Source organism: Eurypyga helias, unplaced genomic scaffold, assembly GCF_000690775.1.
Source record: "Eurypyga helias isolate BGI_N326 unplaced genomic scaffold, ASM69077v1 scaffold11492, whole genome shotgun sequence".
Lineage (NCBI taxonomy): Eukaryota > Metazoa > Chordata > Aves > Eurypygiformes > Eurypygidae > Eurypyga > Eurypyga helias.
In genome coordinates, this window is record NW_010235390.1 from 13372 (window position 1) to 30553 (window position 17182).

Consider the following 17182-nt stretch of genomic DNA (forward strand, 5'->3'; position numbering starts at 1 on the left):
TCCAGTGACATCGTTCAGAGTGTTGGTCACCCAGCCGCGGGCCAGAGCGTTGAGAGCAGTTCCTGTGGTTGTCATCCCCTCTGTGCAGAAGTGAAGTTCCTCTGCAAGGGCTCCACATCCTGTGAGGATGCAAGAAAACTCTGAATATCTCTGTTTCTTTGACAGCAGGGCTTTTGTGTCAGTGTTTAGGAGAGCGAGAGAGATTAGGTGACAGTTGGCACAGGCATAGTCTAAATAGGGCAAAAATTGGAGGGGATGGGGGAAAAATGTGGTAAAAGGATGGGAAGGGAATGAAAGCTGAAAAAGAGAAAAACCTCTGGAGTAAACCAAGCTGCTAACTGCAGTGGAGCAACCTTCATGCTGTCACAAGAAAGGAAGGAAGGCTCTGTAGTAGGGAAGGCAGAAGTGTGATTTGCCTCTGCAAGTTCCAGCAGTATCTGTGGGAGGATTGATGCTTTCTAATTTTATAAGCTGCAGCAGGCGTGTTAAATGCCACTGTCAGATCAGACTGGAACTGTGTGCGTTAAGGTGTTTTGAGTGGTGAAAGAGAGACTGTCCCAAAAATACTGCTGAAAAAGTCAGTAAACAATGCAGTGCCTTTTTGTTGTTGTTAAAACTTCATCTGTGAGGTTTAATACTTCTGATGCTTTTAATTCTATGAAAAAAGAAAACTGTGTGTAAAGTGATTTTGAGGAGGGTCTTCTACAGGAGGGAATCGTGTGAGGAGCATGCATGGATTGATGGGGGTGTTGGCACTCAGAGGGAATTCTCAGGATGATGAAGAACCTGTTTTGAAGGGTTAACATTGCTAGCAAGCGAGCTACTGAACCCGCTCCCGCTCTGCAAGCCTCCGCTCTGACTGGCACCGAGGGGCCGATGTTGATCCATCGCTGGGAGCTTTGCAGCAAAGCAGTGCAAGCGCTGCACGAGCTGTGGTTCTGCCTCTCGGCTTGTGAAAAGGTTACTGCTCTCTGATTTCTTTTCAGAGTCAAAGCGTTTCAGATTGCACAGCAATTTCTGACAAAGCCGGGAGCTGGAACTGTGCTCCAGTGTCATTGGACTTGGAGTGACACTTCAGCCTCTGTGGGTTTAAACCAATAGGAATTACATGGGCAAATCCCTCCTCGTCTCCTTACTCCCTCTTCTCTGCCCCACTGTGAAAGTGATAGGGAAGATCATGGATGCTCTTCCCTATCTAGCTCTCATTCATTAAGTGACCACGTACAGGGTTCCCCTATTTCATAGAATCATAGAATCACAGAACGGTTTGGGTTGGAAGGGACCTTAAAGACCATCCAGTTCCAACCCCCCTGCCACGAGCAGGGACACCTTGCACTAGACCAGGTTGCTCCAAGCCTCATCCAGCCTGGCCTTGAAGACATCCATGTGTTCCTCATAAAAACCTGTTTACTACATTTAAGCTCGGCATTAAAGGAAGTGTTCCCTGGCAGAGCAATATTCACACAGCACGTTGAAAGTGCGCAGGAGGGGCCCAAGGTCACAAACTCCTTTCAGAGGTTAATTAAGTCTGAAATAAAGGCATTCTGTCGTAATTAAATAATAATGAATGAGAAGCCAGGAATATTTGGTGTATAATGCAGCACCACGAGGCAAAGCCAAAATCACCTGAAAATTTATTATTTTATTTCATATTCTATTATAAAATACCCTTGGGTGTCAGTGTAATTTTTGTTCTCCAACTTGCCTGTGACAGAAGGGGGATTAAGTGGTCAGCGCTGCCACGTTTATGTGATTCCAATACACCTCGGGAGTGGTTTTGAGAACTCTGATAGCACGTCTGACATGCTGAAGAGGACTTTCATCAGGAGGGCGATGCCTTCCCCGTTCTGCAGGATCTAATCTGTAATCAGAGTGGAATGTGCTTTCTTTACCGTGTTCACGCCCGAAAAGCCACGGTAGAAGTTTTGACTTCTTTCCGTCGCGCCAAACAGAAGCACAGTCATGTTCACGACCTGGTTTAAGAGCTCATCAGAATTTCCCTCTTTGTTCTTACGCTTCTGGGGTTTAATATTTTGGCATGTTCAAATGTATTAGGCAGGCTCTTGGCACTGCGCCACAGACAAGTTGTCAATCCCAGTGTAGGTTTCCTTTTTGTTTTCCCCCCCCCCCCAACCTTTGTTGTAAATCAGCTGATTTGGGCGTTCATCCACTGACTTGCTCCACTCTGTTGTCCGTGAAGATTGAACCATCTTAGTGACATAACACATTATAGGAGTCTGGAAAACAAAAGCATGGGTTACCTGTAGGTTGTAGTTTCAATTCCTTATCTCTGTGTTTTAAAAGTAATTAGAATTAGTTCTTTTCTTTCGTTGTACAACAGTATCTGAAAGCTCCATTTGTAAACTGGTTTGCCCAACTTGTGAAAGAAAGGGGTGGGGAAAACTGCTCGTGTCTAATGACGGGATTCATCCCAGCGTGCTGCAGGAGCTAGCGGATGTTACAGCAGGACCCCCCTCACTCAAATACCAGAGGACTTGGGAATCTGGCGTTGTCTGCACTGACTGGAAGCGAGCCAACATTACTCCAGTTTGCAAGAAGGGTGTGCGGGGAGCCCCAGCAAACTACAGACCTGTTAGTCTAACCTCAGTTCCTAAGGAATTGTGGAAGAGATCACAGCAGGTACTATTGAAAGGCATTTAAAAATCAGTGACATCATCGGCACAGTCAACATAGAGATACCAATTAATGACAGCTACATTACATCATGTCGCCTGTGGTGTCTTCGGGCTACTCCTTGACCATCTCAGTACACAGGAATTCAATGTGTCTGACTCAACTTCCTGGTGTCCAGCCTTTTCCAAAGCTGCATCCACTCAGAGTCCTCCTCTTCCATCTTACAGTGTTAATGGCCACAGAGGGCAGTGGGGGTATCAGACTTCTGAATGTCTTCCCTGAGGAGCAACTGCTATCACTGTATATAAAGGGAACAGCTTTTAATAAGAGCTCATAATTGCATTTGTATTATTTATAGGTAGATCTGGGTCCTTACGATCTCTTTCTGGTTCTAGTTAATTAGTGTGTTGAACTCTAATAAAAGATACATATGAAAGTGGTAATGACAATAGTAGAACTCGGTAGGATCGCAGTTAAGGGCTTTATAAATATTTTTTTAATCCTAATAAATTGTGAAGTTGATAGAGGGGGCATTGTTAAAAATTTCCTAGAATAAGCAGGACACCAACAGCATCAGAATTTACATTAACATTTCTTTTTCAGCTACTCGATCGAAAATTACTTGTTCAGAGCCCGAGTCAGGGGCTGTTTGTACTGTGCACTAGTTATCCAGGGTGACGTGTTTTCTGCCTGAAAGTGTTTTTAACCCACTTGGACAGAAAGAGGAGAAGAAGGAGGGCTTGAGAATTCTGTAATATTGTGTGCATGTTTGTGATGTTTCTAATGCCTCAGCCACGTGTGCAGTTTTTTCTGTGACTGACTTTTATGAATGCCTTGTTGAACAAGCACTAAATCTGTACATTTACCTGCCTGGATTTGCTGTCTGTCAGGTAGGTAGTTATCTAAATGCCATCATTTGTGCTCTAAATACTGTATTAGGAAGTGACAGTAACTAAGTGCTGCAGGTACGAACTGGAGGGCTGGCTCGGGTTCTCTTCACACCTTCCCTCGACAGCAAGATTTCCTTGCTTTTGATGAAACATTAATGACGACAGCTTAAGGCACAGACAGTAGGAGTTTGGTGGGTAGGTCCCAGCGGCAAGTCTGGGTATTAAAGACTTCATAGCAACAGGAGCACATACCTACTTCCTTAAATGAAAACACGCTATAGCACCATCGTCTGATTAATGGCCTGGGGAGGGGGCACACACACATTTGGGTCTGGAACGCAGTTGAGTGTTACATCTGAAGCTGCTATTGCCCAGGACACAAGCACAGCCACCACGGCCAATGTGACTGCTCTACTACCAGTCTCTGACCTATTTTAAAGCTTGCTGAGATTTATATACCCTTCAGTCGACCAGGTTCTCCATGCAGCCTTGGAGTGCCTTCTCTGTGCCCTTTTGATTTCTCTTGGTTATGCTTGAAGGATTGAAACCTGGCGAGGATCTTAGCACCCGAGTGCGGATTCTTGGTGCTTTTTAGTGATTTATGTAGGTAAGCCCTCGCAGCGGTAGCTGTCTTCCGATGTGGTTTGAGGGAAGCGTTATTTGAAGACCTTGATGTCTTGCAGAAACGTGCTGCCTTGATGCTGTTGCCGTTAGCTCTTTCTCAAGGGTTCGGACTGCGGAGTCGGTACCAGAGAGAGGACCTGGGGCAGACTCCTGTGATATTGTTACGATGGCTGTTGTGTGCTGTGCTTAGGATTGGTGTTTCTTCGGTGAGTTATCCCAGTGTGAGACAGTAGCAGAAGAAGGGAAAAGGAGTATCTGTGTGACAGCCGGCGCTTTCGGGAGGAAGCTGTGAGCAATGAGGAGGACTTTGGGATTTGGCATACTGCTTGGGCCAGTGAATTCTTTTCTTTTCTTTTTCCTTTTAAAGAATATTTCATAGAATCACAGAATGGTTTGGGTTGGAAGGGACCTTAAAGCTCATCTAGTTCCACCCCCCCTGCCATGGGCAGGGACACCTTCCACTAGAAGGAGTCATTTCCCACCTTTACACCTTTACCTTTTCAGGGTCAGGCTGGATGAGGCTTGGAGCAACCTGGTCTAGTGGAAGGTGTCCCTGCCCATGGCAGGGGGGGTGGAACTAGATGAGCTTTAAGGGCCCTTCCAACCCAAACCATTCTCTGATTCTATGGATACCATGGCGGTGTAATCGCTCTCTTCCCTTTTCAGATAGACTCTTAACTGCAGGGACCTTCCCTGTGGTGGTGATGCATAACTTCCAAAAATCCCTTCTTTTTCTGGGGGGTGGGGATGGGGGGAGCATTGGAAGCTGCACTGGCTGCCAGGAGGAGGAATCTGACTGCAGCAAAGCTGAAGGAAGATGCTAACAGCAAGACTAGCGTGTGTCCCTGCACTTGGGAGAGGCAGTCTTTGGGAAAGCTGACAGCCCGTGTAGTGGTCAGGGTGGCACTGCCACAGCCTTCCTTAGCATGTTGTTAGGCTTCCTTACGTGTAGGTTTGGTCACTAGCGAACAGCAGAAAGGATTAAAAATTTAGGTCAGTCAAGTCACTGTCAACCAGACATCCTTCTGCACCTATTTAGGTGCAGAGCGTAGGTATGAACTTTTAGGTGCAGAGCGTATGAACTATTTAGGTGCAGAGCGTAGGTATGAACTTACCTGGTTATTTTTGCAGTTCAAACATTTTGCAGGGGAAAACAGCAGGAGAGAGCTGGTTTTTCATTAAGTGAACATATTTTGTCAGTCCCTGAGTCTTTGTTCCCTAAAACACATGGGAGAAATAAAACCTTGATAGAAAAACTGTTTCGACTGAGTACATTGGGTTGTGATCAGAAGGTGGGTTTATTTATGCAGGAGAGTTACAACTTTTTGTTTCTTAATTTCATCCATATGTCAGCTAACTACAAAAGAGGGTTTTAATCCTTAATTAGAGTTTTATCAGAGGCATTTCAGCTGTATCTAGGCTCACCAAAATGATTGTTTGAGGTATTTCTGAGCTCGAGAAAGAGAGAGCTGTTTTTTTGTGTCCGTAACTGTAGACCTGTTGCCTTTGCTGTCGGAAATACGCACACTGCTGTTCTCAGTCTGGAGAGGTGGAGACTCTGAGGAGTTGAGGGTGGGAAGGCAAGGGTTGAGGTGAGATGCAGAAGCCTTACCCCGCCCAGGACAGGGCCACCTCTCTAGTAAACACTCTTCTGCCAGTCTTCAGAGCGCTTGGGGCCGACCTTTCCCCTTTGTGATTAGTACTCACCCAAAAAGAATTTCTATTAAACTTTGCAGTATGTTGTCTAAATCACAACCTCCAGGAAATGAAACGGGGCCATACACTATCCGGCTGCATTGTGCAGCGATGGGAGAATACTCCCTTGAGTTAATCTGATGAAAGTGAGGGTGCTTTTAGGTAAAGGTTGCCAAGCATCAAACAGAGCGGGGCTCTCATTCCATATGCGCATTTATCTTCTGCTGTCTCTCTAATTAATGCTCCTGTGCTGCCTGGGCAGGAGGTGCAGGTACCTTTTGAAATGCTAATGCTCCGGTGGAATATCCCGGTTCTTTGTCAGACCTGGAGAAGCTGCAGCAGAGGTCAGCAGCGAAAGGTTTAATAAAACTTCTGCCTCCCACTGACTTACCAAATTTCAGCCACACAGAGACAGCACACTTCAAAGAGCTCGCTGCCGTCACATGTCTTTCCTCCGTTCCTTGCCGTGGAAGTTCACGTTCCCGAAAAAGATGAAGCGCTGTGTTTTGTTCCTCTGTGCCGCCCAAGTGTTTTCAGGAAGCTCAGTGCTTTGGTTCGCTGCAAAAATGTTACGTAGCTTATCAGTGTAAGGGCTCAAAACCTGAAGACACTTTACTAATATATTTAAGGCACTCAAACACACCCTCTCCAGAAAGGTAAAAGGATCGGAAGTTTGCTCAGTGGCTGCTCCACAGTCAGTCAGAGCCCAGGAGAGAAGATATTTTCATGAACCATACGGGAGCCGACTTTGCCTTTCAGCAGTTGTGTTGTCACCAGATGTTCTGGTTTCCTCCTTAAGACTTCGTGTCCTCCCAGTAGGTGTCTTTAAATAGGTTTTTGTGTGACCATTTGCCTTTTATGGCTGGTCTTCCTCCTTATGCGTAAGTGCCTACATGTTGCTCTAAGGGCCAGGAAACAGAAAATTAATCCATAAAACGATCTGTATGTGGAAATCGGAAAAGCAAACGCAGGCCCAAACAGGAGAAGCCTAATTAAAGCGTTTGAAAACCTGCAGATTTCTTCTTGCCTGCTTGGAACAGATTGCTCAATAAGGGGATAAATCTTTTCTCATTGCACTTGGAGTCAGGTGGAAAGGGCTCTAAAGGATTTCTGCTGCAGGCTATTTACTGCAGTTTGAAGCCCTGAAGAAGCAAAGGGCTTCTTTAAACTCAACCTCTCCTGCGTAGGTCGTCTTCCCTGGCTTTGGAAGTACGTAAACAGGTGCTAAACTCAGGGCAGGTACTGCAGGTACTCGGGTGGGAGTGAGTAAATTATGGAAGCAAAGAAATCCCAGTGAAGGTCTTTCACATGGACTTGCTTACTCTTTGATTGTTCTTAACTCTGAAGGGTTCTTACTGGTGTAAAAGGTTGCAGAAAGGACACGTGGAGTTGAAATACTAGTCCACTAGTAACCATCTCATAAGGGGAAAAAATAAAATATGCGTATTCCTATCTCTTCTGGGAAGGAAGAGAAATTGTTTATCTTGTCTTGGAAAAGTTTGTTTTCACCTTGGAGGAACAAAATCCAACTTTGGTGTCACTCCATGAAGAAATCCTGGGCTGGCCTCAGGCTTCCAGTGCTGCCTTTTCAGGCTAATAGGTGAATCTCTGTGGAGTTTGGGACTGCTTCGATATAAGTTTACCAGGTTTTAGATCCCATCCTATCCCTCTGATTCCTCCCATGCTGTCTAAAATGTTAATAGGGAGCAGTTTACCTTTCTCTAACGTAGTGGCTGATGTTTCTCAATTTTGGGGCATATTCTTCCATGCTTTGACAATGAAAAGAGGGAAAGTGGTTTTGGATGTCTTGTCAGCCTCTATCTTCTCAGGTACCCTCACCCCTTGGAGGAAGTCCCGGTTATACTGTTCGTCTTCTCTCCCCTTTTCTCTGGCCTCGTGTCCTGGAGGACTAGAGGTTGGCACTTCTGGATGAGTAGTTATGCTTCCTTGCTTTCGCGATGGGGTTTTCCAGAGGGACATGTACTTACCTGAACCCAGGAGGGTGTTGGCACCATGGAAAACAATCAGGCAGCTTTTAAATCTTGGAGCATCGTTTTATTTTGTGCTGTATTGATCGTAACTGGGGAACAGTTTCAAATATTGGCAATTAAAAAGAAAAATGCAACAGTTGTGGCTATCATTAACACTTTTTTTTGTCACTGAGGGATAAGGATTCGAGGCAGGGCGTTAGCTGCATGATTTTTGTTAATGATAATGGAAGCTAGTTGGCTGTCCCCTGCAGAAGATGTCCCCCTGATGTGTGCTTTGCATAGCAGTTTGATCTGAGGGTAATATGTTCTACAATTTATTTCAGATAATTTATTTTTTTTATTATTTGCAAGGTGATACTGCATACCAGGCAAGCATAAATGAATGCATTATTGCCCTCAAACACTTTTATCTTTTGCTTTAAATCACAGCGTTTGCAAATAAAATAATACCTCTATGCTCTTTAACACTGAGCTCTTTAAAAACTAAGGAGAGAAGACGCTGTTCTCCAAGGTTGCCAAATATTACCTATGACTTTCAACCACAGAGCTGCCAGACCGTAATCCACAGATTTGGTAATGGTGTGTGAGAAGAATTCTGGCAGGGTGCAGGAGACTGCTGCCTGTGTACGGCCTGATGGAGGCATATACGTGCTTTCTTTGTTAAATTGGCGTCTGCAGTACTGTTGTGTCGTGTGTGTGTGTCCCTTTTTTTATGACATCTTGTTAAAGCTCCTCTGGATTTATTGTAATGTACAAAATGCTGTTTGGTAATTATGTTCTGTGTAAGCAATTACATTAATGAATGTTAGGGTTTATTAAAGTCTTGGAGGAAGGAATGGGCAATTGGGGATATTTATGTAGGTTTTTTTCTGAATTTGCACAGCAACTAGTGCAACATTGTCAGTGCCACCCTCATACAAATATTATACGGATGAGGGAGGCTTTGTGAATTGAAATAGCATTGATGTGAACCAAGGAGTCCGAAAAAGTAAGCTAGCTGACTTCAAGAGAGTCTTGATTGGGAAGTAGAGGGTGCAGAAGGTCAGGACTGTGCTTTTTTTAAAGGCCTGGTGATAATAATGTTATGGAATACTTAAAGTCAAGGAATCCTTGCTCAAGATAAACCAAACCAAAATGCCTTTTGATAGTCAGCTTGAAGTTCATTAATTGTATTGGTATTTAGTGTTGGGCTTCTGAGCCTCAGCCGTGACCCTTACCTGTCGTAACCTTGCAGGTGAGACCGGGAAAGTACTTACAGACTTAATAGGCATGAACGCTGAATGTATCTGGCGACGTGACATCAAAAGCACACCTCTGTACAGCTACACGGGGCGTTTGAGCACGCTGCTCCGAGACAAAAGGTAAACGGCATCTCCTTGTGCTGTACCTGTCTGGGAGTTCAAAAGATGCTTTGGTCTTCACAGCACTAAACAGCATTCTTCTGACAGATTTAATCAGATTTAACAACTTTCTGGTGAGAACAGCCCTCGCTCGGCCTTCTAGTCAGGAGGGCAAGCTGAAAGTGCATCTTAGCAGTTAGCAAACGTAGATTTGGGGTAAATGTAGATTTGCATGTTGGGGCTTTTGTGCTAAACTGTGATTTTATCGTTAATCCTGAAGTGAGGCTAAAGTGTTACAGCTTCTGTATTCCCAAGTACTAGCTTCATATGAAAGTTAAGGCTGACTTTAGAGACTTTGCTTCCTGTGAAATCTGCAGCATTTCGTCTTCACTGTACTTTTAATTCTGGGAGGCAGCTTGCGTGTGTCTTAGTCCAGGGTAAAAGGCACCCGTTTTGAAATTTATTTTAAAAAGTGATAAAAAGCATAGGGAACCCACTCTGTGCCCTCAGATAGAATCATAGAATCACAGAATGGTTTGGGTTGGAAGGGACCTTAAAGACCATCCAGTTCCAACCCCCCTGCCATGGGCAGGGACACCTTCCACTAGACCAGGTTGCTCAAAGCCACATCCAGCCTGGCCTTGAAGTCATCCAGGGATGGGGCATCCACATCTCTGGGCAACCTGTTCCAGTGCTTCACCACCCTCTCTGTGAAGAATTTCTTCCTGACATCTAATCTAAACCTAATCCCTAAACCTAAAGGATGATACAGCTGGGACACATATGTCTTCTCTGCGCAGGATTGTTTGCTCTGCTCTGACCGAAGGAAGCGAAGGGTAGCCCAGATACTGCCTTTAAATGTTCATGTCTCTGATGTTAAGATTTGTTTAAAAAAGGTTAATTGCAGACAATTATGTGCTAAAGGAGCTACATCACGAGAAAAGTCAATAGTACTAGGAAACTGTAACTTTGAATTAATGATGGAACCGAACGGTTATGCCAGAGCAATTTATTTAAGGAGGCAGTGCAGTTTTTATTACAAACTGCTAAAGTATCGTGTGGAGGGACTTTTTCATAATTGTATAAAAAGCCATATTCACCACTCCACTCTGCATTCCTAAAGTGAGTGAATAAAGAACCAAATATTCTGATGTTTTAAATTCAACATGCTGTTCATTAGTGTTGAATATTTAAAAATCAAACTGCTTCTTGGCCTGGCTTCCTTCTGGGCCAGGCTGGATGAGGCTTGGAGCAACCTGGTCTAGTGGAAGGTGTCCCTGCCCATGGCAGGGGGGTTGGAGCTAGATGGGCTTTAAGGTCCCTTCCAACCCAAACCATTCTGTCATTCTGTGAATCTTGAATTAAGCTGTGTCCATTAGATGAGCTTCTGGAAGGCAAAAGGCACAGTTGTGCTCATTTACCCTGAGAACCTCAGTTTAAAAAGCTTCTATGTATTTTGTTATCCGTGTCTGTGTTAAGATTATTGTTTTATGGTACTGGTGACTACAATTTTGTTAGCGTATCTTGAAACTTGGCAAACTTGTAGGAATCTCTTTGGGTTTTTTCCCCCTCTCCAGCCCCAGCATCCTGGGAGTTCATAAAACTGTTCAGTCAACATCCAGCCTTCAACCTGTTTGGATAAATCCCCTAGCTGTGACCCATCTCAAAACTTCCAGGAAATTGTGCTGTTTTTTCTTGGTAAGCTAGCTAAACCTTTAAAGGTTTCATATCAAAACTCTGTGGTTAGCTGTTGGTTTTTTTAAGTTATGCCCATGAAACATTAGCAGTCTGCTGTGGAAGTGCCTTCAGGTCCTTATCTGAAAGCAGTCCTGGCCCTCCTGACTCCACACTCATTTTAGATGGATGCCATATGACTCTCCAATGCCCCTATGAGAAGAGAAAAAAAAAGACCAGACAAACAAAACCAAAGCAACAACCCTTAGAAAAGGCAAGAGAATGAGAAGTGAAGAGATTGAAAAACTCCAGCTGGGCCAAAGCCTCTTTGGGGTTGTTGTTGCTCAGTTCCTGGTGTTCTGTTGCTTGACCGGCAAGGCTTGGTAGGCTGGGCTGAACTCATGTGAATTTTATACTTTTGGTCCTATTAGAATTATGGAGTTGGCTCGCTCTTGATAAATGCCAGTGTAAAGCAGCAGAAAATCAAGCCAGCTGAGCTGGTCATGACCTTATATGCACAGTTATAATTAACAGCTAATGAGACTGGTAAAATATGGTTCTGAAATGCAGTAGGCTGCGTCATCTGGACTATTTAGAAATTAAAATTTCAAACTGCACTTTGAAAAGGAATTAAAGACATCCTTTGCCATCATGGGCAAAAAGATAACCTCTTCCATTAAAGAGTATGTGCCATACATGTCACTGAAATGTACAGCATCTTCAGTACAGTTACGCTACAGGGTAAGAATCATTCATGATTTTGAGGTCAGAGGGTAAGAAAGCATGGCTTAGACTAATATAATACCTGATTTTAATCCGTACTTTAAATAAGGGATGCTGTTTTAAATTTTATGAAGGGGCCTTTTCTGTTACTGTTTTCTGACAATTTCTTTCTCTAACAGAATACTAAGCTTGATGAGTGATTCTCCAGAGCCTGTTCTCCTGGAATGTTCCATGCTCTGGAGTAAATGCAAAACTGTACTGAAGCAGACAAGTGAAAACCGACTATTACACAATATTCTTAAGTTACTTTAGTGTGAGGGTTTTTTCCATATATATACTTCAACTACTTCCCCTTTTTCTGTATCAGCTAGTGCTGACTAGTTGGCTTGTGTACTCAGCGAGCTATGAAGAGCAGTCATCCTCTGAAGACAAAGCTGAAATCTTTCATGATGGTTGCTTGCAAAATTTGGGGCAGAACCACAGCTAGCTTTTGTCATGGGAGTGGTTTTACTCTGGATGAGAACAAAAGCTGTGCAGATGCATTTGATTAGGAGAAGATACTTTTTTGGGTAATTCTGCCCCCAGTTATGCCCCTTGAGGCACTCAGGAGGAATGGTTGATTATTTAAAAGCACTGCAGTCTGTAGTTACTGTAGAGAAAAAAAGAGACAATTTTGGATGTAGGTACTGCATTTCAGTAAGATAAACAACCTTATGACATCAGCTTTTTCAGCGGAGTGGATGTGTGTGTCATACCGAGTTGGCTTTCTGTGACAACTGGCTGTTGTTCTTCCTGCCCAACCTGGTGGGACGCATCCTGGGCTTGCATTCAGGGCCACCGCTGTAACACTTAAAGTGAGTTTGCTTTTAATGGCTTTGGTTCAATCAGGAATCATAGAATCACAGAATGGTTTGGGTTGGAAGGGACCTTAAAGATCACCCAGTTCCAAGCCCCCTGCCATGGGCAGGGACACCTTCCACTAGACCAGGTTGCTCAAAGCCTCATCCAGCCTGGCCTTAAAGACATCCAGGGATGGGGCATCCACAACTTTTCTGGGCAATATCCTTTGATGGCAGCCACAGTAGGAGCAGAGGGCAACGAATTTGAAATGCAATAGTTGCACATGAACGAATTGAAACAACTACACATACCAGCTTCTGCTGAAGCAGCTCTCAGTTTTCCAAGGAAATGATGGCCGGTGACCACACATCTCGTGTTCTGGCTCTGTTCAGAGATTTCAGGGGATTTGTGTAGGTTTTACTGATGTCGGGAGTTTGTAGACCCTGTAGTGTTTTTCTGGAATCATCTGGGAGAAAAATATGCCCCAACATGCTTTATCCCATTTCTCATAACTCAGCTTGAGCTGTAAACTAATTGGCTTGATGAATTCTCACACCCCTCGTATAGTAGTAACCTTGGAGAAGAGGAGCTGTGCATTTAATTTGTTAAAGACCACCAAAATGACAGCTTTAATATCAAAACTCGGTTCAGCCTTCTCTGTTGAAACAATGGCAACACTTTCACCTGTATTCCTGAAGGCTGCTTAAAACTCCAGGAACTGTGCAAGATGGAAACCTCTATTTCTGGGGGGGGGTTTGTGGGTTTTGTTTTTTTCCCAAAAAATATTCTTAAACTGTTCTCGCTGTAGCACAGATGAAGTTTCATTATGAATTTGATAAGAATTTATACAGTAAATATTTTGAAGTATTCCACAATTAAAAAAGGGAGAAGAAGCAAGTTGAGAAAAATATTACAATTTCTGTGTGATTTGCAGCACTATTACTGTACAAATGATGGTTAGCATTTGAAATCAAATTCCAACACATTTTGTACATCCAAAATATGTCTTAAAATCCCTGAGTATTTAGCTTCCATGTTTTGGGGAGAGTATTTTTAATAAGCAAGAAGAGCGGAAATGATGACATCAGTAACAACTAAAATACAAATCTTTGGAATATTTGTGGCACGCCAGCTGTCCAAGAATCATCATCTTCTGACAAATGGTATCCTCTGAAGGTTGATGTACAGCACACAGATAGGGTTTTTCAAACGCTTTGCTGACTGAATGATACATTTGGAAGGTATTTGAGAGTTGTCTTTCTAGAACCGTGTAGATGCAGGTCTTGCCTTGCTGACCCGGGGAGACGCGTGTAGCTCTCTCAGTAGAGAATGGACACTAGATTTATTAGATTTACAGTTCATCTGTTACCTTATTTCGTATCACCTCGTATCAACTCTTGTTTTAACATGCTTTTAACTAACTCCTGTTCCCCCGAGAGATTAATGCTTGTACCCCTTAGCGCTCTTGAGAAAATAAATATTAAATTTGAAAGATGGATTAATTTTTCATTTCACTGCTCATTGCTTTCCTTTCAGCTTCTTGCCTGATTACATCAGCGGTGATTTTGATTCCATTCAGCCTGAAGTCAAGGAGTACTACAAGGTCAAGGTAAATTAAATCTCTTTGATGACTTTGTGTGTTAGAGCACTGTAGGATCCAACCCATTAGTGCCCCCGTTGGTCATTAGGTGATTCTGGCTCCGTTGGTTTCTTTGAGGCTTCGGTTGTGAAGCACCTTAGAGGCTGAGAAGTTGCGCTCTGCCTGGCTCTGTGCTGATGTTTAAAGCAAACACGGGAGGTGCGGTACTGCCCGGGTCCTGCGTAAGGTGCAGTTTCATTGCACCAGCTCAAGAAATAGATGGTACGTGGCTGGAGGTTATAGCAACTATCATAAAACTTCCCGAAAATTCTATGAGTGCTTTTGCTCAGTGAGATACAGAGCAATAAAGATTAACCTCCCGTTCTTCCCACGCAGCTGGCACCCACAGACTTTCTAGAGAGGTTTTTATTCCCTCTAGAGAGGGAATACAGTGGGATGTGGAAAGCGATAAGCTAAGCTAAACTGGTATTACACTTTTTCACATGGATTACTTTTGCGGCTGTAGCATCCCTTTTGTCAGCTCCATTGTAGCTGACTGTTGACGTGCAGTTCACGGAACACGTGAGGAACCATTCTGCTTGATGCAGAGTTCATACACCCGTGCAAGTGCTAATAAGCTGTAAAGGAAGCAGTATTTCATCGGGATTCATAGAATCATAGAATTATAGAAGGGTTTGGGTTGGAAGGGACCTTAAAGATCATCTAGTTCCAACCCCCCTGCCATGGGCAGGGACACCTTCCACTAGACCAGGTTGCTCCAAGCCTCGTCCAGCCTGGCCTTGGGCGCTTCCAGGGATGGGGCATCCACAACATCTCTGGATTGTAAGAACACAATCTAGACTGTGGAATCCTTGCGGGGGGTCCTCACACACCACTGAGGAAAAAGCAGTTTGGCATTTTGGCTTTAGGATTTTTCGCTTTGGATATACATAATAGGAAAAATAATTTTTTGTAAATTAAAATTAAACTTCTGTAGTCAGAAAATTGGAGTGGTAAATACAGGGGTTTTGCAACAGCATTTGCAACAGAGCACCAGCCAGAGCAACTGCCTTTTCCCTTTCCTAATAAAAGCTACCCATTGACAGAAGTCAGTCTCTCGTGACTTGTTTTGTCTATCTGAAGATAGCACACTACTGGTCAGGGGGAGATTTTCCCACTAAAGCTGATGGACATTAATCATTGAGTTATAAAACTCACTCATTTACAGGTGTTTGTGTCAAAGACAGCCTAGCATAGTGCTGAGTAAGAAGGGGGGGTATTAAACTCAGTGTATGAAGCTAATTACGGTTCTGTAAAGCGTGTCTGTAAGCAGTTGTGTCATCATCACAAAACAATGACGGGCCTGACTCCTCCATCACGCCAGCTTTGTACCAGGGTGTTGCTGCTAGTCTCGGAAGGTTTTCTACCATGTTTAAGAGATGAAAGCAAGAGCCAGATATATGCCACTACAGGAAACATGGCATACAGATTCCCATAGCAAAAGGGTTTTACTGGAAGGGATGTCCTTAAGCCAGTTCCTATGGTATTTTTAGTTGAGCAAGGATTACATGACAAGTATTTACATTCTGCCTTAAGGAATACCCATAGGTTATAAGATAGGTTATTCAGTCTTAGTTTTTATTTTCTGCAGTCTTGGTTTTGCATCATTGGCTTGTCAAGTAGGTGCTCGTAGCCTTTCATTCTTTATATTAAAAAATTACTGATGATTTTCTCATTTCTTAAAAAGTTAAATAATGTTAAAACTGGATACAACTGCACCACAACTGGAAATGGAATGTCATGTTTAAATTTTCTTTATTAAATCATGTTGCACTATAAATGAAGGCTAAAACCCCAACAGTTCTTTACTCTGTATATTTTCTGTCATTGTTAAAACAGATATTAAGAAGAGTTTTTGTACTTTCATGATAAATATGCATGTTCATCTGATCCCATAATAGCCGCACTGGCAGTCTGTCTCTGTGTAATCTGAAGTGCGTTGGAAATCACACTGCGCAAAACAGGGAGGACTTATGGTGATATTTCTGTCACTGCAGTTTCATCTGGTTCTTGCTTTAGCTGAATGTTTCTATTATTGAAACCTTTTAAACATTCCTTTGAAGTTAAAGCAGCCGATTGTATTGTTATGCCTCAAACAAGGCTCAGTTTCTAAAGTTTTAAGACCAAAGACATTATCTGAAATGATACCAAATCCGTACTTATGCATAGAAGCAGAGGGTTGAATCCAGTGCCCTTTGAAATCCAGATTAAGCTATTTATTATAAATCCAGTTTGGCTTTTCCACTAAGCAAACTTCATGTGCTTTAAAAGGCTTCTGTACACTTAGCAGGCTCTGCTTCAGATCTGTAATTAAATGCTGTGAATTTACTTACAAGTCCACTGTTTTTCCTGTTCTCTTTCCTTTTTAAGCCCCATCGAGTTGCTTATTTTTGCAGTTCTGCAGCTGTAGCACTTTCCCTTTCCTTTTTCTATTACATTTCCAGGGTTCAGTGGTTATCAGGGCTGTAGAAATACGTAATAGCTATGGTGGTATTGTCGTTCTGTTCTGTGATGATGCGCCTATAATGAGAACCACAGAGTGTATTTGTAGCGGTGAAGTAGTGCTTGTGCATCTATCTAACTTCGAGGCTTTCTTACTAAACCGTATGTTTGAGTGTTATATTCCCTGCCTGCTTTCCGAGGCCAAAATTTTTAATAATTTTGGCAACCTGAGGTGTCCCTGCCCATGGCGAGGGAGTTGGAACTGGGTGGTCTTTGGGGTCCTTTCCAACCCAAACCATTCTGTCATTCTGTAAATGGCAGTGTTAAATTATTTCCCTCAGTTATTTTAATTTAAATTCATTCGTAACCATTGAAGTTTTCTGTGACTATTTTAATTTGTCTTTTATCCCTACTTGTTAGTATTTTTTGTGTTTTGTGATACAGGATGGGGCTTTAAAAATTTAGAAGTTTGACTCATTTAAAGCATTCTTCAGAAAACTGAACCGTTTTCTAAGAAAAACACAGTTCATTTTAGGGCTTGATTCCTTGGTGAGAGGTTTTTAAGGTTTCAGAAGGAGCTGTACAAGTTGGATGGGTGGACCCGAAACAGTTGAGTCTTGAGCAGGCTGCTCCTACTTGACAATCAGCGCTCAAGCTTTCAAGCAATCCCTTGGTTTATGTGTCCTGCTG

The 17182-nt window shown here is 43.2% G+C and overlaps 1 protein-coding gene across 1 annotated transcript in view; it reads left to right on the forward strand.

Annotated features, from left to right (window-relative positions):
* TPK1 (thiamin pyrophosphokinase 1) overlaps positions 1-17182 on the forward strand; it is a gene marked incomplete at both ends in the record, with an annotated part of 57456 nt that overhangs the window by 12862 nt on the left and 27412 nt on the right. The window contains one exon of the mRNA XM_010146731.1: positions 13948-14020. Within this exon, the coding sequence (XP_010145033.1) occupies positions 13948-14020 (73 nt within the window). The remainder of the gene's footprint in view (positions 1-13947; positions 14021-17182) is intronic.